Source organism: Chlamydotis macqueenii, chromosome 1 (assembly GCF_036417535.1).
Source record: "Chlamydotis macqueenii isolate bChlMac1 chromosome 1, bChlMac1.mat, whole genome shotgun sequence".
Taxonomy (NCBI): domain Eukaryota; kingdom Metazoa; phylum Chordata; class Aves; order Otidiformes; family Otididae; genus Chlamydotis; species Chlamydotis macqueenii.
In genome coordinates, this window is record NC_141556.1 from 84,057,213 (window position 1) to 84,078,643 (window position 21,431).

Sequence of the window (21,431 nt, forward strand, 5' to 3'; positions counted from 1 at the left end):
TGGGCGAGTGAGGGTGAGCTGCTGGGAGCGCGGAGGAGGCTGGCGCTGTTCGTGCCCGCGGTCCCCGGGCTGCCCCGTCGCGGCTGGGCGCACAGCATGGGACGCTCGTGAGCGGCGGGTCGCTCTTCTCTAGGGACGGCGCGGCGAGGGGGGGGCCCGGTGTGGCAGCAGGTGGGTGCGGCGCGGCGGGGGGGGGGCCCGGTGTGGCAGCAGGTGGGTGCGGCGGGGCGAGGCGGGCGGCGGGGGGGCGGGGGGGGCGCCGAGGGGGCCAGCGGGAGGAAGGGAGGGAGGTGGAGAGCCGGGGGGCAGGCGGGGTGGCACCAGGGCTTCCGGGCCCGCCGCGGGGGTGAAACCGCGCTGTGCCCCGGGCGGGCGGCTCCGTCCCAGCACCGGGCAGCAGCAGCCGGGCTGCGGGACTGTCAGCCGGAGCAATAACTGGCCAAGGGAAAGAGAACAGCGTCGTTGTGTCGCTTTTTGCTTCGGCCTGCATGTGAGTGAAGCGTTTGCCAGTAAGTTGCCCAGAAAAGCTGTGGCTAGCGCTGCAGGCTGCTGCCTTTGGTCTTGTGAGGGACAAATCACAAGTTCTTCTGTCACGGGCTTCCTCATTTCAGTGTGTCTGACCTCATCTTATTTGAGTCTGACCTCCGTGGCAATCAGAGAGCTGGCTTGGCAGCTGTAAGCTGTCACGATGGGGTCTGCAGGGGTTGGGGGTAATCATTATGTTCAGCAAAACAGGCTATCGCTCTAGCAGGCAGTCTGTCTGGCTGCATCCAGGTGCTTATTTAGTTGCCAGTCTGTTGGTTGCTTTCTGCCAGCATCTGGAGCTTTACTGAAATCTGTGATGGGAGAAGCAGAGGGGAATCTGTTGAGCCACTGTGGTTGGCTGCTACAATCATTGAATGTTTCATATGTAATTTTAACACTAACCTGAAAGCCAAATCTTCTGGATTTCATTATTATCTCCATTACTGCCTCTTCAGTTGGATCTTACATAGAATGTTTCAGTTTCCTCCTTTCTTTCTTTTGTTGAGTAAATGTAAGAAAACTGTTCTGTAAAGTTGCAGCTTAGCATTATTAAACACTTTCAGATTCTCAGCTAAAGTGAGCTAAGGTGCGGTTGACATGCTGGAGGGAAGGGATGCCATGCAGAGGGACAGGCTGAGAGGTGGTCCCATGAAGTTCAACAAGGCCAAATGCAAGGTTCTGCATGTGGGCTGGGGCAATCCCAGGCACAAATACAGGCTGGGCAGAGAATGGATCGAGAGTAGCTCTGAGAAGGACTTGGGGTGTTGGTTGATGAGAAGCCGGCAATGTGTGCTTGCAGTCCAGAAAGCCAACCAAGTCCCAGGCCGCATCAAAAGAAGCATGATCAGCAGGTTGAGGGAGGTGATTCTTCCCCTCTACTCTGCTCTTGTGAGACCCCACTTGGAGTACTGTGTCCAGTTCTGGAGCCCCCAGCATAAGAAGGATGTGGACCTGTTGGAGAGGGTCCAAAGGAGGGCCACAAAGATAAGAGGGCTGGAGCACCTCTTCTGTGAGGACAGGCTGAGAGAGTTGGGGCTGTTCAGCCTGGAGAAGAGGAAGCTCTGGGGAGACCTTCCCAGTACCTAAAGGGGGCCTAAGGAAAACTGGAGAGGGATTTTTTACAAGGGCATATAGGACAAGGGATAATGGCCTTAAACTGCAAGAGGTTAAATTTACATTAGATATAAGGAAGAAATTATTTACAGTCAGGGTGGTGAGGCCCTCGAACAGGTTGCCTGGAGGAGTTGTCGATGCCTCATCCCTGGAAGCGTTCAAGGTCAGATTGAATGGGGCTTCAAGCGACCTGGTCTAGTGGAAGGTGTGCCTGCCCAAGGCAGGGAGGTTGGAACTAGATGAACTTTAAGGTCTCCTGCAACCCAAATTCTATGATTCTATGCAAGTAGTGCTAGAAAGGTAACATAGTTATAATTATTAAGATTAAGGCATTTGAACAAATAGAGCCTGACTAACCACAGTGGCTCTTCTCTGCAGGCTTTTCACGCAAGAGCTGGAAAGAGGATTGATTAGAGGCCAGGTAAATAATTTTCTGCTGACTGGTGTCTCGGTGCAGTGCAGTAATAAACAATGGCTTATGCCTGAAACTTACTCCAGTGTTCAGCCTGCTGGGCTCTGCGCTGGCTGACTCAATGCTAATTAATATGCTCCGCAGCAAAACTTCTTGTGGTCCTGAGGCAAAATTTGGAAAATAATACCAAACCAGCCCCATGAATTGTCTTTGACTGGGCAAGATATGCCGATTTAGTGTCTCTTGGGAACTGTGAGATGTTTCTAGATTTTGACTTCTCCTTTTTGCAGTCAGGACTGAGGAAGTGACCATCATTGACTCCATGACCCTGAAGTTAGTTTGCAGGGGGCTAAAACAGTTAATCCTCTGTGTTCTTTGTGTTGTGTGTCCAGGATGTCATCATCTTGCCATACTTTTGCTGTGCTGATCGTCTTCATGGCCTTTGCTGTCAGTGTGGGAGCTGAACAGTTGAAAGAGGGGAGCTGTGATGTGATTGGTGATGAGAGCAGCGAGTCGCAAATGGAGAGAGCCCTGCTGAAGAAACTAGAGCCCCTGAGCCAAATGAGGTACAGTACAACACCCTGCAGGCCTTGGGGCTGTACAGTGCCTACCCTTAGGCTGAGAGGAGGGGAAGATTTAGGGCCGGGCTGCAGACTGGGCTCTGACGGGTTTCCAGATCTCAAGTGTCCACTGCTCTGAGCCTTGTTCTTTGTAATCCTATGGGCTGTCTGTTCCGTGTTCTTGCTGCAGGTTTAATGTGACTGTGGAGAAAGATAAGACAGAAAACTACATCTACCATTTCAGGGTGTGCAGGGAGGTCAACAGCACCTTGCATGATTTTGGTGGCCTGGTGCAAACAGATAGACAGAATGGAAAGACCACAGTGATAGGAAGAATCAACGAAACCCAGGTCTTCAATGGAAGTAAGATACCACTCAATACTTTTCTTACTCAGTATTTGCCTTTTGTCTCCTGATCTGGATTTGCAGTGTATATTGTTTCTGTCTTGGTAGGTGATTGGATCATGCTGATTTATAAAGGAGGTGATTCATATGGCAGTCACTGCAGTGGTGAGAAGAGAAGAGCTGTGATAATGATTTCTTGCAAGCGGGGAGTTACAGCGGTGAGTGACACATAAGGGAGAAGAAAAGCAGGAGGCTGCCAGACAAATGGTTGTTTATAAGCAAAAGGGCTTTGAGGAGGCAGCAAGGTTTTCTGTCCTCCAGTGTCTGTTGCTAGCTCTACTAACAGTGATAAAACTGTGTTCTGGTGAAGTTTAGCATGTCTGATTGTATTTTTACATGACTTGACTTTTCCCAAATTGCAGAGTTCATTCAGCATTATTTCAGAAGAGCGGGAAAAGGAGCAGGACTGTTTCTACCTCTTTGAGATGGACAGCAGTGTAGCTTGTCCAGCTGAGGATTCCCACCTCAGCATTGGCTCCATTCTACTGATCACGTGAGTCATTGGAAGAGCTTTCCATGTCTGGGCCATAATCTCTAGTGCCATTTGGAAACATAGCAAATGCTGTATTAAACTAGATAATTGCAGTATACCTATCCACAGCCACGCTTAGATGTTCTTATGTCTGTGAGCTTTTTGCACAAAAGCTCTTGCTCAAGGCATGATGCTGCAGAGCTGCTCTGTTCCCTGTAGGCATCCTCCTTCATAATTTACAGACAAGTGCACTGAAATATGGAAGACATGACTTCCTAAAATTGTACAACAGCTCTTTGCTAGAGCTAGGAATTCCAGTCTAGGAATCTTGACTCTTTTTCTCTGTGTTTAGAAGCACTACTTCATGTAATGCTGCTGAAAGATTTCTATCAGCAGATCAATATTTTGGGGATCTTTTCTGGTCTGGTCTTTGTTTATAGCTCTGTTCTTGAGTGGTGCTTAGCTACTTGCTCCAATACCAACTGGAGGTAGGTAGCTGGCTGGGAGTATGTTGTCTATAGGATTTCATCAGCTTTTTTTTTTTTTTTTTTTAATTCTGCCCTCCAGGTTTGCTTCACTGATTGCAGTCTACATCATTGGTGGGTTCCTCTACCAGCGCCTTGTAATGGGAGCAAAGGGCATGGAGCAGTTTCCTCACTTTACCTTCTGGCAAGATTTGGGCAATTTGGTAGCGGTGAGTGAAAATGCCTATATATCCCCAGCCTGGCCCATATGTTAGGATAGGAGAAAATGGCATCTGCCTTGTCTTTGTGGACTATGTCTCTTAGGTAGACCTACCACCAGGGTAGTCTACCTTGAGGCAGAAGAAGAGGATATCTGTTTTATTTTTCAGTACTCTATTTTTGAATCCTTGCTAAGACTGATTCCCTGATGATATCCTGCAACTGCTACATATCAAAGTACAACACATGCTCATTAGTGGTTAACACTTTCCAGGTAGGAATGTTAAGCTGGGGACTGTGAAATGTTCATGTCAGACTCCTTGAAACCCTTCCTTGGTCATCATAGGCAGTGCCATTTATCCTCCTTGCTCATCTCGGCTTGATCTTGCTGCATATTATTAATCAGTATGCCCAGAGCTTTCAAGACCAAGTAGGATGTCTGTATGTGTGCTTCTCTTGTCAAGACAAGTTTTGGGGACCTGTCACAGATAGCACAGGTAATAGGCATAATCCCTTAGCAAAAGAGAAATCACAGCAGCTGCTTTGCTTTGGATGCTGAGTCCACTGCTTATAGTCTGATTCTGGTGAATATCCTGTGCTTGTAGGATGGCTGTGACTTTGTCTGCCGATCTAAGCCTCGAAATGCACCAGCTGCTTACCGTGGTGTGGGTGATGACCAGCTGGGAGAGGAATCTGAAGAACGGGATGACCACTTGCTATCAATGTGATAGGCTTTCAACAATGAGTTCTTTTCTCCCCATCTCCCCAGTGCTTGTTTAGCTGGGAGCCTCCCAGCCAGGTTTCCTTCTCTCGCTTCTGATTTTCTTTACACTATTTGCTTTCACTGTCTCTGATGTGTCAAGTCCCATGGATGCCTCTAAGTGTGAACAGTACTGGTCCCTGATGGCATGTCTTATGAGTATAAAGCTGTTTTAGGTTTGTAAAAATGCAGCAGAGCTTGAGGCGGGGAAGTGCTGAGAGTTGAGTAGAAGACAGCAAGAAAGCAATATGAGTATTCAACACTAAGCAGGAATGGAAGATGAATTATTGAGAGGAATAAAAGGGCCATGGATCAGTGCAGAGAGCAGGGGGGCCATGGGTTAAAACAGCTGAGGCTGTAGGAGAGATCTTTGCTGTCTTCTTCCCCCACCCCCACCTAGGGTTTACAGGATCTGTAAGACACTGGAATTATTTTTCTTATTAATGCATTTTCAGCTTTTCTAGCTTCTGTGCTGTTTTGCACCATTTCTGCCAGCATAACCTACAGGGTGCTTTATGGCAGACTCCGTGGAGATGGAAGAGGCACCTCTGCAGTCTTTTCTTTTCCTGATGGTAGTATGTTGAAGAGTACGGACCAGTTTCCTTCAACAGATGTAAAGGGATGCATGCCATCCTCTCAGACTGGAGAGGGGCAATGCTATAAAACTATAGGAGTTAAATACAGTTTTGTGACTTTCTAGTTCAGTCAAAATATTGTTTCTGTCTTCTCAATCATTGAGAAGCAAATAGGAATGATGTTCTACTAAGTAAAGGGAATATTTACTGAAACTGACATCAAGGCAAAATGAGACAGGTAGTTGCCACTTGAGGTCTGTTAAAAGCTTCCCAAGGTGACTGCCCACACAGCTCAAGTCACTGTGATTGTGATTTTACGCTCTACAGAAGTTCATTGTTTTGCAGCAGATTTTCCTGTGAGGCTACCAGAATTTATTTTTATAAAAAAGGAACAATAGAAGCCCAGGATAAGAATGCTAACACATCACTGTCCCCATAAGCATGGTATAGACCAATTTTGAGACACTTGCCCTGTGCAGGTAGTACTCTGGTACTGCTGCTGGCTGGGAGTGAGAGAGATCTTCTCCTGGGGCCCTGGTGAAAAGCAGGTACAGTTGAGTTGTTAAGGCTTAATGGGAACCTTCAATAATTTGGCACCTTGATTCCCAATGGCTTTTTACTTGAGGGGCTAGACTAAACAATCCCATTCTGCCCTATTGTAGACTGGCAGAGAATTGTCCATGGTGAATAAACAAGCCACTACTGTTAACAGCGGAGTACTGACAAGGTTCATGTATTTTTAATACTGCCAAAGCAGTCTGAACAGTGACACTGAGGGAAAAGGGGCAGTCCTCCTTCCTTCTGGATTTGAAGTAGGCAAACAATTCCTGCTTTCTTTTGACTTTTGTTACAGTCTCAGTCTCTCTCATAACATGGGAGAAATAGGAAGTCACTAAGTATGTTGTTACTGTTTATCACTGTGGTGTTTAAGGTAATTTTTTTGTACAAAATACAACTTTAAAAAATAAAATGACCAAAAAACCTGGTTAAGTGTTGTGCTGATGTGACAGGATTTCTTTGGTGCCAGAGCATCTTACCCAAAAGGGTCCTTAGTGTGTGGTGCCTTGTGCCTGCCTGAACTACTCTTGCCTGGAATGGATTTTGTCTTCTTAGTGTATCGGTTTTTTGCTGCCACCATGTATCACTCTAGTTCCCTTAGGGCTTAAGAGGGAGGGGTACATACATCTTTCAAAACTGAAACATTAAAAGCTCAGGTAGTTATGGATGGGAAGACTGTCCTATATTGTTGTCTGCAACAATAAAAATCAAAACTTTTTGATAAAGGTTGTATTCTTCAAATACTAGGTTAACATTCAGGTGGGGGAGGGGGGTCAAAAAGCAGCCAGACCTGCAAAGCTTGAACAAGCATTTTTTTTTATTAAGAACATGAAATAAAGTAGTGAACCCTTCCCATTTGACTCAAATAAAATCTGGTCCTCAGAAGTAGCTAGCACCATAGGCAGGCTAGCTGCCTGCCTGCCTTGCCAAGGGTCAAAGACTTTCATCAGACCCACCCTGCTAAGGATAACATTATTTAAGAGCAGCCTTCCTCAGTTCATTGCTGTTAGAGGTTCTAACCACCCCAGTCCCTGCCCTCAAGTTACATCAGACCAAATAGTGTTATCAGGGTGCAAGCATGGGCAGCTTCCTTTGGGCCTGCTTTCATTCATGGAACCTCAGAAGTCTTATCTCACAGGTCTGAGGATGTCATTAAAGTGAGATTCAACAGTACAGTTAAGACTAGGAAGCTGCTGCCATGTTTTATCCATCTAAGCACTTTCCCCCTCTCTTTTTCTAACATGGATCAATAAAGAGCCCCTTCCAAAGATCTCTAATGTTCTCCTACCTATGCTATCAGGCCTTCTCCCATGCTACTACAGCTTTCCTGCAACAGTAGGTGCTTTCCTCACAGAACAGTCTTAAGTTTCACTCAAATATTCACGTGGAACTTTTGAAAACAGAAAAGCAGAGACACATGGTTTATAAAATCATCTTGCTTTCAGGTATTTTGGTCTAGGGCACTTACCTCTTCCTGCTTTGTGTAATTTCAGGGGTTTTTTTGCCTGTTTGAAGCAGAGGTGCTTCTGGAAGAGAACTCTGCCCAGGGTTTTACCTTTGTCTATCTGTATACAAAACTTCAGAATACCATATTTGGTCTTTAAAATACCCAAACCCAGAGAGGCTGAAAAGTAGGGACTCAGCTTGTGACATAATTCTACCCCTTAGAAAGGAGACATAGCATTAAAGGCTTAGTATTCAGTTGCTTGCAGGTGTGTTTCTGGTTGTTTTTTTTTTTTTTAACTGAGGAAGTGAAATATTTGTTATACACCACCAAAAAAAAAAAAAAAAAAAATCCTGGAGCAGGCAATACAATCCTGCCAGTTAGCTTAAACTTTGTCCCATAAGCTTTCCTGAGGAAAATGAAGACAGACACAAAAATAATACAAACTGATAAAAGATGTTTTAAAAAAAAAAACCCTAGACCATTTTATGAAGAGCCTTAGCACTTCTGGAGACTGTTTTGGATCTGTAAACTATGCCTCAGCACAATGGGGAGACAAATGTAGTGCTGCAGAGTTCCCTAATGTAAGACAATCCCCCTCCCCTTCAATTTTCCCATCACCTTGTCATAAGTACTTGGGATACATCCTCCTCTGTCTGGTTCAGAGAGGAACATCTGGAGCAAATAGCTGCCACAATACTTTAGCTTCACTCTGCATCTCTACAGGAGACAGTAAAGCTAAGGCAGCTCCTATTGCCGCAGGCCTTCAAGTTTGGTATGCGTGCTGGAATGGCTATTAAGCCCAGTTCATGAGCAGCCCAGGTATTTGTTTTCAGTGTGGAACAGCAGCAACCCCTTTTGCTCAAATTCTTGTTTGTCCACCTCTTGTCACTTGGAATTTACTAGTTTCCCTTCCTAAATGCCCCAAAAGCACAGCTGCTCCCAATGTCCATGTGGGGCCAGCTCTTCCTATGCCTCAAGTTCTGGCACAGTGAGATTCAAAACCAAGATCTACCTAGTAGACCTGCAGGCTGCAGGCAGCAGGTCTACTAGCAAAAAGGGGCAAAGGCAGTTCCCTTTCAAAAGTCTGCCTAAAACAGAAAGAGGTCCCCTTCATGTCTTTATGTGGTATATAGGAGAGGCAAATTCAAAATCAGGAAGATGTTTCAAGGCCCCACGTGAGAGTTTTTCTCCCACTTGTAGCACCATTGAGAGACCAAGACACGGACTTGTGTATGGCAGTTTCAATCAGTTAAATTCCTTCTCATTCTTCTTGAATGCAAGACTGCAGGGGACTGTCCCATTCTTCCCCGCCCAGCAGGATGCTCCAAAGCTGGCAGCTGCGTGGGGTCAGAGCAAAAGTGAGGCCTCTGGTTTCAGAGTTGTTAGGTCTCCTTGAGGACATTGATCTTGGCACAGATCTTGAGAGCTGGTCCCAGCTTGAGGTTCATGGCACTCATAAGGTGTTCCTCCTTCAGAAGCAACAGGGCCTGGCCATCAATTTCCTGCGACCGAAATTCCTCAGCAATGTCCTGGCACCCTGTGAAACCGAAACCCCAGCACTGAGAAAAAGATGTGCCCTTGGCACTCCCCTCATTCCTACTATTTGGGCCTCTGGCAGGTACAGAAAGCAACGTAGGAATCTAACCAACTACACTCCCCACTCTACTCCACAGTCTGCTTGAGGACACATGCTACTTGAAGAGTACAGGTCATCCATCTGTATGACCTACTCCAATTCAGAAACATGTACAAAAGTACAACAAAAGCACTAGGCACCTCTGACACCACTTTCTTTCCAGAAAGAGAGCCAACAAATTTCCCCACACTACTGGATCACAGGAATGCAGGAGAGGATCTTAACCTCACCTTGCAGCGATGCAATGAACTCGTACACTTCCTCCACACTCCAACGACTGGGATTGCTAGACAGGAAGACTGGGTTGATGCCATGCAGATCTGGGATAGGTGGGGCCATACTAGAGTTTGCCGGGTCCCTCTCTCCATGACTGCCCCTTACTGACAGGGGTCCTGGAGATGTAGGGGACAAAGCTTCATCATAGCTGGAGTTATCAGAGCCTCGACTCGAGTCTTCCTGGCCCTACAAGCCCATAGGAAAGAAAGAAAACAAAAGGTGTTTTTTAAGAAATTCGCAATTACTAGATGCAAGACGACATTGGGAACAGCAGAAGTTGTCCTAACAATCTGGGACAACTGTCTCAGGCTGTTGGTCCAGGGGCAGCTGACACAAGAGCTCCCTGATGCCAGAAAGGAGAGACTTCATTCTCGCCTCCCTTCCTCTTCCTTGTCCCCATCCTCCCCCAGCCCATTCCTCTTCCTCACATCAGCACTGAAGCTTATTTGATTCTCACATAATGATTCAAATAATTCATGTGGAAGAATGCTAATCAAACTGGAAAAGTGAATTGTTTTCTACTAAGGCTGTCAGCTGATCTTACTCACTGAGACACATGCAGGAGTGAACAGAACAAGTACAAATGTGAATCCACTTTCTGCAGTCAATGAGTGATTAGAACAGCTCACTGTGCCTTGTGTAACAACTGTGTCAGTGTGCACTCGGCATGTTCTGTATGACTACATTTACTGTGAGAAAGTAGTACATCCAGCAGTGACAACTTTTACACTGAGACCTGCCTTGACAGAGGCAAACTTCAGTCCTTACCCTGTGGCGCTTGCCCTGGATCTTTGTTCGAGCAATTTCAGAGCTGCTGCGCCGTGGTCCTCGTCTGCGCACGCGAGCATAGTTAGCTTCCTGGAATTCCTTCATCTTCTTTCTCTGCAGCCGAAACTGATGGCTGCAGCTGACATTGTACCTCAAATAAGTAGAAGCAGTTAGGAAACAGCAACTATCTAAACTTATCGCTTCTCCTTGCTCTAGATGGGGATAAAACTCCTCTTTACCATCAAGTTCTGTTCCTTCTCCTTCTAAGACTTCCCCTTGGAAGGAGCCAGTCCAGACTTCTGACACAAGAAATATTTGGACACCTGAGTCTTCACCTAACATCTGAAGGGTCATTTAAGTCACTCCTCCATAACAAGCACTCTAAGAGGCAACAATGACTAGTCTAACTTCTCCCCACGTTTTATCCCCAATGCTTGCTCATGTCTTTGTCTGGTACCAATAGAGCAGACAGCTACCAGTATGTATTCATTTAGTTAGTTAGAGAGGTTCTTTGGAGCCCAAGAACTTCCCCCTTCCCATTTCATTTTCTGAGCAAGTCACAAATCCTGTTTACACTCAACACTACCTTCACCTCTCCATCATTTAGAGTCCTAAAGGATCTCTGCGGCCAGTGCATCCCACAGAGGGAGGATCAGATGTAGTGAAGTGTTGTACACTACCTGGAGAAGGGGCACATGCCGAGTTCCAGAGAACATGTAGTCAGAGAAAAGGAAGATTATGTCTTGCTATTACCTTTTAGCACAGGTCATGGAACAAAACCTCTTGGAGCCACGGAACTGGGTTGCTGGGGCATACTTCCCACAGTATTCACATTTCAGCAAGTTTGCCTTCTCATCAAGCTCTAGTGAGGTACAGAGATACACACCAGTCCATGATCTGAACTGAAGCAGATCACACACGATGATTCCCCATTCCACTACTCTTCTTCTGAGCAGAAAGATTCCAAGCACCATTCCCTACTGAATCTACTAAGCAGTTAGCTTGGGAAATAAGCTGGGGAAAGAGAGGCAGAAGATCCACTAAATAGGACCTAAGGATATTGGACAGAGCAGTTTGTTTCTCCTTGTCAGTACTGTCTTGCTGAACAAGCAAAAACAGCATATCCCTTATATCCTACAAGAGTGGGAGGCAAATCTCCATCACTGCACTCTCTGCTGTGTCCACACATCCTTCACAGCCTTCAGAGACAGATACAGTTCAGATTCTTCTGCTTACTGCTGACACAGGGTGTGTTAGACCATATGAACAACAACAAAAAAGTATCGTATTCTAGCACTCAAGAAAAGGAGATCCTAGGTCATAGAACCATGTAATTGTTAGGGTTGGAAGGGACCTTTAAAGGTCACCTAGTCCAACTCCCCTGCAAGGGGAGTTCAACCAGATCATGTTCATAGCTTGAGTCTAAGGAGTTAGCAGGAAGGCAGGAATGGATACAAGTCCATAATGTATAAAGTTAGTAATACAGTATCTGAGAGCAGAAACTTCCAGTAACACTAGCTAGGCCTCTTGGTGCTGAAACTCACCCATAGAAGCACTGTCCCCTCCCGGAGAATTGCTAGACAGGTGTTCACTTTGGCCAGAAGGAGCCTCTCCCTGCAGTGGTTTCTCCGATTCTTTCAGCAGCTGAGAACAACCCACCTGGACAGGAAGAGAAAGAGTTGAGCCCATCAGTAAAGGATTCTCTGTGGTCACCACCCTCTGCAAGATGTATCTTATCACAGTTCATGCCTTATTACAGCACAGAAGAATCCCTCTGCCTACTAGGAAATGAGAGATGCTGAACTCCTTCCTGACTCACAAAATTGACAGTTCATTCAAAGATCACTAAGTACTATCTGCCTCGAATATCCTGCAATTCCATGTAACTGTATTTCCCCATATTTGCTTTAACTTCACTTGCTGCTTGTTCAAAATGCAGTGCATCTTTCCCTCACTAAAAATCAGAGAGAAGAATCTTCTTACAGTTTCTGCATAAATTATTGCTTTGTGGTCTGTTAGAGAAAACAGTTCACATCACACTTGTTTTACTCCTTCCAACCCATTCTCTTTAATGTCACTACTTAATGTCTCTCCACTTAACCTCCCTCTTTTTCCCTTCCTCTTTGCTGTCTATGTCTCAGGCTAAAAATGCTGACTTGGAACACTGGGAAAGAAACTCCTATCCTAAAATTGAAGCCCCCCACCCTCTCAAGAGAGTGCTATGTCTCCTTCCGCCACAGCAGAGAATCCTTACTGGAAATGGCTCTGCTCCTTCCTGGATGACAAAGCCCTCAATGATATGCGTAAGAATCTGGGGCTTGACAATGGCTTGTGGGGGTTTGGAGTCTCCCATGTGACGTGACACCATCGCCAGGTTTGGGGTGGGAGCAGAGGTGAGGGTGACTGATGCTCCTTCACTTGAGGTGGTATTTGGGGTTGCAATGACAGCAGGATCAGACTTATCTGGAAAGTTAACAGCACAGGAGTCAGCAACCTTTGCTCCATCTACTTCAAATGGAATATGAGATCAGATCATTAGCACGCACACACAGAGCTCTCCTTTGTACCTCACCTCCAAGGCCACTCTTCTCCTCCATGTTTTTGGGGCTGTCTGCCACAGGAGAGGACCTGGCAGGCAGGAGTGCAGTGACACTGTGTGATTCCTCCTTATCCTCCTCTGACTCTGCCTTGCGCTTCACTGCTAAGGTCTGAGACTTGCCCTGCATGAATAAAGAGGAACATAAGCAGAGAAAGGAGCCCCAAAGCAAATAACAAGACAGACTGAAGCCAAAAGGAAGATGCATCCTGCTTCCTCACACTTCATCTCCAGCCTGGTTCCTTCTCCTAGAAATGCCTCTAGCTGTTTCACACTACACACCTCTACTTACGAGTATTTGCCTAGCAGGGAGCAAAACTTCATGTATCAACATGAATTGGGCCATTGATATAACACCAAGACATTGTGTGAACCTCAAGGGATTATTCCAGGAAGAAAGAAATGGAATGGCAGTCACTCGGCAGTTTCCGAACAGGCTTTTGGCTAGATCAGACAGATTTCAATGAAGGAGAGACAAAACAGTAGGGGAAACATGTTGGACAAGAGGAGAATTATCCCCATACTCTAGCAATCAGATAAACCCTGTGATACCTTCCTGAAGAAGCCGCCAGAGTTTAGAAACAGCCTCAGCAACTGGCTAAGGATATCTGAGCTGTAAAGTTGTCCCAGGTATTTAGGCAGGCCCTAGCTGGATAATTCAGAGCAGCATGGATGATGCCTCTGGAACATGAGCCATTTGTTTTCCTTTGCATAGCCTGTTGCTAGGGGATCCTCTGAGGCCTAGAGTCAGTGGCTGGCACCATGTACCAAGGGGTCTCTGACCTGGAGGTATCCACACCTAGTGAGGAGATGGGAGTTCAGTCTTTCATGGCCCACTCAGCTCCTGTCTCTCTCCTGAGAGAGACAACAAAGAGGCCAGTCATTCCATTTACAGGGCAAGGTTTTGGTAGTGGGCGGGCTGCAGGGGTGAATTCTGTGAGAAGAAGACACCAAAAGCTGCTCCCATGTCCGACAGAGCCAGTTACAGCCAGTTCCAACAGGAACCTGCCACTGGGAGCCCATCAGCAACAGTGGTAGCACCCCTGTGATAACATATTTAAGAAGGAGGAAAAAAACCTGTGTAATGGCAGCTGAAGAGAGGAGTGAAAATATGTGAGAGCAACAGGGTCAGTGAAGGAGAGGGAGGAGGAGGTACTCCAGGAGCTGGAACAGAGATTCCCCTGCAGCCTATGGTGCAGACCATGGTGAGGCAGGCTTTCCCCCTGCAGCTCACAGAGGCCCATGGAGGAACAGAGCGCCACCTGCAGCCCGTGGAGGACCACACACCAGAGCAGGTGGACGCATCCTGAAGGACACTTTCACCCCGTGGAGAGCCAGCCTGCATTGGAGCAGGCTCCTGGCAGGACCTGAGGCCCCACAGAGAGAAACCCATGCTGGAGCAGGTTTGCTGGCAAGACCTGTGACCCCATGGAGGACTCACACTGGAGTAGTCTGTTCTTGAAGGACTGCACCCTGGGGACAAGATCCCTGTTGGTGCAGTTCGTAAAGAACTGTAGCCTGTGGGAAGAACCCGCATTGGAGAAGTTCACGAAGGACTGTATCCCATGGGAGAGATCCCACACTGCAGCAAGGGAAAAGAATGAGGAGGAAGGAGCAGCAGAGACAAAACATCATTAACTGACAACTCTCATTCCCCATCCTCCTGCACCACCCAGGGGGAGGAGGTAGAAGAGCCGGGAGTGAAGTTGAGTCTGTGAAGTGAAGGGGGAGGTGTTTTTTAGATTTGTTCTTATTTCTCATTACCTTACTCTGACTAATTTGCAATCAAATAAATTAATTTCCCTAAATCAAGTTTGTTTTGCCTGTGACAGTAACTCTTAAGTGATCTCCCTGTCCTTATCTTGACCCATAAGCTTTTTGTTGTATTTTTCTCCCCCTGCCCTGTTGAGAAGGGGGAGTGATAGAACAGCTTGGTGGTCACCTAGCAGCCAGCCAAGGTCAACCCACCACATTGTTAAACGGGGTATTTCCTATGTGAAAAGGACGCCTACCCCATTTGGGGCAGGGTCTGAGTCTCATCTATTTACTTCACGCAAGCCTTCCAATGATAATATGGAAGAGAAATTATTGTAGTCAGTAAACCCAAAGGTTAGATTTGAATTAGTGTTTTTGAGAGAAAAAGTCTCCACATCTCTTTACCCAAATCCCTTACCCATCCCATCCCACTGACCTGGACCTGGACTGCGACTGGTATCCTAGGAATAAACAAAAAGAATCCATCTGCTATTCTCCTCAATGGTATCACTTACTGGCAACTGGACAGACTGCATGTAGAAAGCTGCTGGCATCTGAGCCACAACTGGAGAGGAGGCTGGGCTCTTCACCATGTGGGCTGTGCCTTGAACTTGTGCCAAATTCACCCCTGTGGTGAGAGGAGGAGCTTCCTGTGAGGATGCTGGAGCTGAAGACAATGAAGGGGAAGCAGCATGGGCTTGAGAAACAGGCTGGACCACTGCTGGCATTCCCCGGGAAGTCGGCACTGCTGCAGCAATCTGAGCCAAACCCAGTGCTTGGGCTTGGCCTGAGCCCTGCTGCCGAGTACCCACTACCTGCACTGGGATATGTGGTGGAGGCTGCTGTGTTGCTGACACTTTGGCAGGCCCAAGCTGAGGTGGTTTGATAGGGGTGACCAGAGATTTTGACTGAATTGGGACAGGTGACTTGGTGGCTGGCTGGCAAGAACTGTCCTGCTGGAGCTGCACAGGCTGTGGCTGGGACTGCAACATAGGTTGCACCACAAGGGTCTGAGCCTGCTGCTGGTTTTGAGGTGGAGCCTGCTGCTGTGGAGGCTGAGCTTGCTGCTGCTGTTGGGTCAGAGAGGGTCCTTGCTGCTGTTGCTGCTGTTGGGCCAGCTGGAGATGGGTGGCTGTGTGGAGGAGCTGGGACTGGCGGTGCTGGAACTGTTGCTGGTGATGAATGGCGATCTGCTGCTGGATCACCACCTGCTTCTGCAGGTGGATCTGCTGCTGCTGCTGGATCAGCGAGTGTGGCTGGATCTGTGTATATGTGGCTATACAAACACAGAGTGGGAAAAGAGAAGAGCACAAAAGTTAGCAACAGTGCAGCTGGGAACAACAACAAAAACACGTAGGCAGCCACTGCACTGGTTTGAGCGATTAAGCTCCAAAATGTCTGAAAGCTTAGCGGCAGAGGACATAACAACTTCTCTTGCTAGCAGAGAGGGATAACCCCTAGAGATCAGGCATCGGTAGCACAGAGGCTGGGAGGCATGTTGGGAAACTTCTCACCCTGGGCTTTCAAACAGCACTCTCTTGCAAACGCCCAGTGAGATCAAAGAGATGGGACAGGTCTGCACTGACCTGAGCTGATCAATGTCTGGCTGGGTGCTGGTGTAGCGGTCCTGGTCAGGTTCATGCCCACTGTTTGCTGTCCACCGCTGTCCGTTTCGCCTTTCTTTGTGGCTGCATTCTCTGTCTCCGTCTGGCTTCCCTGACTGACAGTCACAGCCTGGGCAGCTGCTATCGGTAATGGCTGAACCACCCCCGTGCCTTTCCTTTGGCAACTGCCAGTGGCACTTGCCGAGGTCTGGCTCAATCCTGCTGAAGTCTGGCTCACACCACTTGCCACCACACCCCCAGGGACACCATTGCTGCTTGCTGCCCCCTGGCTCAAGTTGAGGGTCTGGCCTGCACTGCCAGAGGAGGCCTGAGCCACTCCCAAAGTCTGGCCCGTGCTGGTGGCCTGTGGTAAGCCTGAAGCCTGGGAACTTCCTGGCAGAGCTGCCTTCTGAGCAGAGCCTTGGGGTGCCGAGGTCTGCTGGCTCCTCACAGCCAAGTTCTGCACCTAGAAACACATATACAAAACAGAGCCTGTTTGCTTTACATACATTACTTTCTGGAAGTTTGGCAGAGAACACATAAGCAACATGCTTTACTGGGACGCAGGCAAAGTCAATGCTTCAAGTCTCACATGGGGAGCTGGCTAACACTCTAGGGCAAAGCTCAGGTGCAGCCCTCCCCAGGAAACACATTATCCTGAACTCTCCCCTGCCCCGTCTCTGATGGAAGTTAAAGATCTCGTGGCACTTTCTGAACAGCATGTGAGGACACTGGCATTCTCTGAGGCGTGGGACAGTCCTTAGACCTGCCTGCCTTGCCCTTTTATTGGTAGGATCCAGTTTAGTAGGGCTCTAAAAGCTCTGAGATACCCCTTTAAAGACCAGTCATTCCTTTTCAATTTTTGTGCCACCTGCCTCCTCCCCTTGCGCAGGGCTTTTCACTCAGCAGGCCCACAGATCTACTCACGGCCTGCAGCCCTTCCAGTTTCACCAGTTCCTCTGCATTTTGGTGCGGACATCCTCTGTATTTACTCCTCCTCCAATTGCAGTGTCATCTTCAAGTTTGATCATAGCTGACTTTCTTTCAAAGAAAGTCCTCCACACAAGAAAAATATGAAGTAACTGGACATACCAAGAATGACTGGGATAGGACAAGGAAAATGGGAAGCCATGGCAGCTCCCTGACCTGGAGAATTACTTATAGATGAATGCAGGAGCTAAGACCTTCTGGCCTGTTCGGACTTTGGCATCTTTACAACCAACAGGGTGAAAAAAATACAACCACTGGCAAAGACTCTTCATTGCAGAGTGACTGAAAACTGGACACAGAACTCAACAATTCTTTTCATACAAGGACAATCAAGAAACTGTGAGGATGGGATTGATCCAGCCTATGGCTCATCCCAGAAATTTTAAGCAGAAATTAATCCCATCTCTGGAAGCAAAAAACAAACATGAAAAAACAGTGGCAAGAGAAAACAGAATCTCCTGCCTGCACAGGGACACAGATTGGGGATAAAATAGAGCTAATCTGCTCTACAGGGGCAGCTGGAGACAAAGACCAGCGTGTGGGGTGACAGAGAGCAGGGGAAGGGGAAGACTCTGGGAGGGAGTGTCACTGACCTGGTCTGTGTCTGCATGGACCCCAGGAGACTGAGTGGGTGGTACCTCCTGCTGGACAGCGGCCACAGCCCCGTTGGGCATCAGGATGAGTTGGGAGGCAAGAGGCACATTGCGGCCCAAGGTCCGGTTTACCTGCAACAGGTTCCCCAGCTGTGGCTGTTGAGGGAGTGTCAGATGATATGGAATGAAAGGAACAGAGGGGAAGAGAGAAAGAGACAGCGAACCAGAGGCAAACATTACAAAGCCACACTGGGCTGCAATGTCACACATTGCAAAACCTCAGCCCTCCCTGCACTGTAGCACTGAACATCACCCTCAGGAGCAGGAAACTTGGAACAGTTTCTTTATGGAAACAAGCACTCTTCTATCAAACATGGGCCTGGGGCAACTCCCACAGACTGCCCAAGGCTGGCTAAAAGACTGGGGCATCATTGAATTTTCAGATGTATATCCAGGACTGGTTGAGAAACAGTGATAAAATACATACATCCAAGAGCAGGGTTGCTTGAAAAGAAGGAGATTACAATCTGTATCTAAAGTCAACTGAGACAGAAAATATTTTTCAAGTAGGTAACTAAACTGCAGACTGACTATATAGTCAAACCTAATGTTTTCTATTTAGCAGCAATTCAAAGTGATTAAAAGGATGACTTATTTGTTCACGTTGATTTGTTCCTAGACTTGAATTCTGACTTACATCCCTGAACTCAGCGGTGGCAGAAGAAGAGTAATTTACCATATATCTGTTCCAGCATTGAACCAGAAGAGTAGCTTTTTTCTGTGGGCTATATTCAAGTCTAGCGTATATATTTCACATTAACACTCTAGTGAGAAGTGCCATGGGATCTTTAACATCTACAAAGAGCAAAGATAAACAACAGTCCTTAATGATCTCACCTTCGTCACACAATACAAAGCTCATATCAAGAGCTAAGCCCAGAGTTAAACTTCTGGTTTCAGGGACAAGAGCTTTCCCATCTAAATTTAAGATATAGTGCATCATCCTTACAGCTAGAGTCAGTTCAAAGGCGCTGGTAATCCCAAGCAGTGAAAAACTGAAGTGGCTAGGAAGTCGGGTTCATGGTCAGGACACATTTTGCATACACATCACTTACCCGGAGATACATCTGGGCCTGTGACTGGTTGAGAGGTGGAGAGGTGGTATTCCCAAGGAGCACAGACTGCGTCAGTGTTGTGGTGCTGGGGGAACTCACACTCTGTGACCGACTGAGCAGCTGAGCAGCTGATGTGGTGGCTAGGTTGATCTTAAAATACAGAAAAGCCCCAAATCATATATGAAGAGAAAGAGGCAAGGAAATAAGTACAAATTCACTTACTGGGGTACAGCCAGAATCATAGAATCACAGAATCACAGAATGATTAGGGTTGGAAGGGACCTTCAAAGGTCATCTAGTCCAACCCCCCTGCAAGAAGCAGGGACGTCCCCGACTAGATCAGGTTGCTCAGAGCCTCATCCAGTCTGGCCCTGAACGTTTCCAGGGATGGGGCATCCACCATCTCTCTGGGCAACCTGTTCCAGTGTTCTACCACCCTCAGTGTAAAAATTTTTTTCCTAATATCTAATCTAAATCTACTTCCCTCTATTTTAAAATCATTACCCCATTGTCACACCAGGCCCTACCGAAGGGTTTCTCCTCATCTTTCTTGTGGCCTCCTTTAGGTATTGGAAAGCCACTATCAGGTCTCCCCAGAGCCTCCTCTTCTCCAGGCTGAACAGCCCCAACTCTCTCAGCCTATGATCATAGGAGAGGTGCTCCAGCCCTCTAATCATCTTCGTAGTCCTTTTCTGGACTGGTCCATGTCCTTCTTATGTTGGGGGCTCCAGAACTGAAAGCAGTACTCCACGTGGGGTCTCACCAGAGCAGAGTAGAGGGGCAGAATCACCTCCCTTGACCTGCTGGCCACTCTCTTCTTGATGCAGCCCAGGATGTGGTTGGCCTTCTGGGCTGCAAGGGCTCACTGCCTGCTCATGTTGAGCTGCTTATCTACCATCATTCCCAAGTCCCGCTCCTCAGGGCTGCTCTCAACTCATTCTCCACCCAGCCTGTATTTGTGCCTGGGATTGCCCCAATCCGCATGCAGGACCTTGCACTTGGCCTGGTTGAACTTCATGAGGTTGGCACAAGTTTGCACCTCTCCAGCCTGTCAAGGTCCCTCTGGATGGCATCCCTCCCCTCCAGTGTGTCAACCACACCACACAGCTTGGTGTTGTCAGCGAACTTGCTGAGAGTGCACTCTATCCCACTGTCCATGTCGCCGACAAAGATGTTGAACAGGGCCAGGCCAAACACAGACCCCTGAGGGACGCCACTCGTCACCGGTCTCCACTTGGACAATGAGCCATTGACCACTGCTCTTTGAGTGCAGCCATCCATCCAATTCCTTATCCACCAAGTGGTCCGTCCATCAAACCCATGTCTCTCCAGTTTAGAGAGAAGGACATCGTGTGGGACAGTGTCAAATGCCTTCCACAAGTCCAGTTAGATGACATCAGTTGATCGTCCCTGATCCACCGATGCTGATGGCCTTCATCACTGAAGGCCATCAAATTGGCCAGGCACAATCTGCCCTTGGTGAAGGTATATTGCCTGTCACCAACCACCTCCTTGCTTTCCACGTGCCTTAGCATGGTTTCCAGGAGAATCCGCTCCATGACCTTGCCAGGCACAGAGGTGATGCTGACCAGCCTGTAGTTCCCCGGGTCTTCCTTGTCCCCCTTTTTAAAAAATGGGGGTTATGTTACCCCTCTTCCAGTCATCAAGGACCTCACTAGACTGCCACAACTTCTCAAATATGATGATCAGCAGCTTGACAACTTCATCTGCCAGTTCCCTCAGGACCCGCGGATGGATCTCATCAGGTCCCATGGACTTGTGCACCTTCAGGTTCCTCAGATGATCCCGAACCTGCTCTTCCAGTAAAGCGGGTGGTTCTTCATTCTCCCAGTCCCTGCTTGTGCCTTCCACAGCTTGGGAGGCAAGACAAGAGCCCTTATCAGTGAAGACTGAGGAAAAAAAGTCATTGAGCACCTCAGCCTTCTCTATGTCCTGGGTAACCAGGTCACCCAATTCCTTCCGCAGGGGGCCTACATTCTCCTTGGACCTCCTTTTTTCCCTGACATACCTATAGAAGCCTTTCTTGTTGTTTTTGACATCCCTGGCCAGATTCAATTCTGTCAGGGCTTTAGCCTGCCTCACCTGATCCCCGGCCACTCACACAGCCTTTCTGTAATCCTCTCAGGCTACCTGTCCCCACTTCCACCCTCTATAGGCTTCCTTCTTTATTTTCAGTTGGTCCAGGAGCTCCTTGCTCATCCACATGGGCCCTCCTGGCCTTTTTGCTCAACTTGTTCTTCATCGGGATGCACCGCCACTGAGCTTGGAGGAGGTGCTCCTTGAATATGGAGCAACTTTCCTGGGCCCCTCTTCTCTCCAGGGCTGCCTCCCATGGTACTTTGCCCATCAGATCCCTGAAGAGGCCAAAGTCTGCCCTCCTGAAGTCCAGGGCAGAGAGCTTGCTGCGTAGCTTCCTCGCTGCCCCATGGATCTTGAACTCCACTGTGTCGTGGTCACTGCAGCCAAGGCTGTCCTTGAGTTTCACAATCCACACCAGCCCCTCCCTGTTGGTGAGCACAAGGTCAAGCATGGCACCCCTCCTCATCGGCTCCTCTATCTATCTATCG

At 47.9% G+C, this 21,431-nt stretch overlaps 2 protein-coding genes across 15 annotated transcripts in view; one reads left to right on the forward strand and one right to left on the reverse strand.

Annotated features, from left to right (window-relative positions):
- M6PR (mannose-6-phosphate receptor, cation dependent) lies at positions 1 to 12,174 on the forward strand. Of its 7 annotated transcripts, XR_015260096.1 has the most exons (8): positions 1 to 107; positions 2,443 to 2,616; positions 2,801 to 2,973; positions 3,064 to 3,173; positions 3,378 to 3,508; positions 4,055 to 4,181; positions 4,341 to 4,444; positions 4,776 to 4,897. XR_015260096.1 is itself a non-coding variant. In XM_086758742.1 (7 exons), exons 1-7 carry the CDS (start codon positions 97 to 99, stop codon positions 11,871 to 11,873), a joined length of 765 nt encoding a protein of 254 aa, XP_086614868.1. In that variant the 5' UTR covers positions 1 to 96; the 3' UTR covers positions 11,874 to 12,174. The 7 variants fall into 7 exon arrangements, 6 of the variants coding, with proteins under 6 accessions (XP_086614868.1, XP_086614823.1, XP_086614855.1 ...); XM_086758742.1 differs by lacking the exons at positions 4,341 to 4,444; positions 4,776 to 4,897 and adding an exon at positions 11,835 to 12,174; XM_086758697.1 differs by lacking the exon at positions 4,341 to 4,444 and having other exon boundaries at positions 4,776 to 6,490.
- PHC1 (polyhomeotic homolog 1) overlaps positions 8,737 to 21,431 on the reverse strand; it is a 20,506-nt gene continuing 7,811 nt past the window's right edge. For 5 of the 8 annotated variants that reach the window (XM_086758620.1, XM_086758649.1, XM_086758658.1 and 2 more), the window contains exons 5-15: positions 18,844 to 18,993; positions 17,729 to 17,884; positions 16,128 to 16,611; positions 15,057 to 15,817; positions 12,763 to 12,910; positions 12,445 to 12,653; positions 11,735 to 11,849; positions 10,944 to 11,052; positions 10,191 to 10,341; positions 9,377 to 9,608; positions 8,737 to 9,047 (exon numbers count right to left, since the gene is read on the reverse strand). In XM_086758620.1, coding sequence (XP_086614746.1) covers positions 8,893 to 9,047; positions 9,377 to 9,608; positions 10,191 to 10,341; positions 10,944 to 11,052; positions 11,735 to 11,849; positions 12,445 to 12,653; positions 12,763 to 12,910; positions 15,057 to 15,817; positions 16,128 to 16,611; positions 17,729 to 17,884; positions 18,844 to 18,993 — 2,670 coding nt within the window. In that variant the 3' untranslated portion in view covers positions 8,737 to 8,892. Of the gene's footprint in view, positions 9,048 to 9,376; positions 9,609 to 10,190; positions 10,342 to 10,943; positions 11,053 to 11,734; positions 11,850 to 12,444; positions 12,654 to 12,762; positions 12,911 to 15,056; positions 15,818 to 16,127; positions 16,612 to 17,728; positions 17,885 to 18,464; positions 18,584 to 18,843; positions 18,994 to 21,431 lie in introns of those variants that run through there. The other 3 variants (XM_086758668.1, XM_086758675.1, XM_086758682.1) reach the window with 3 other exon arrangements.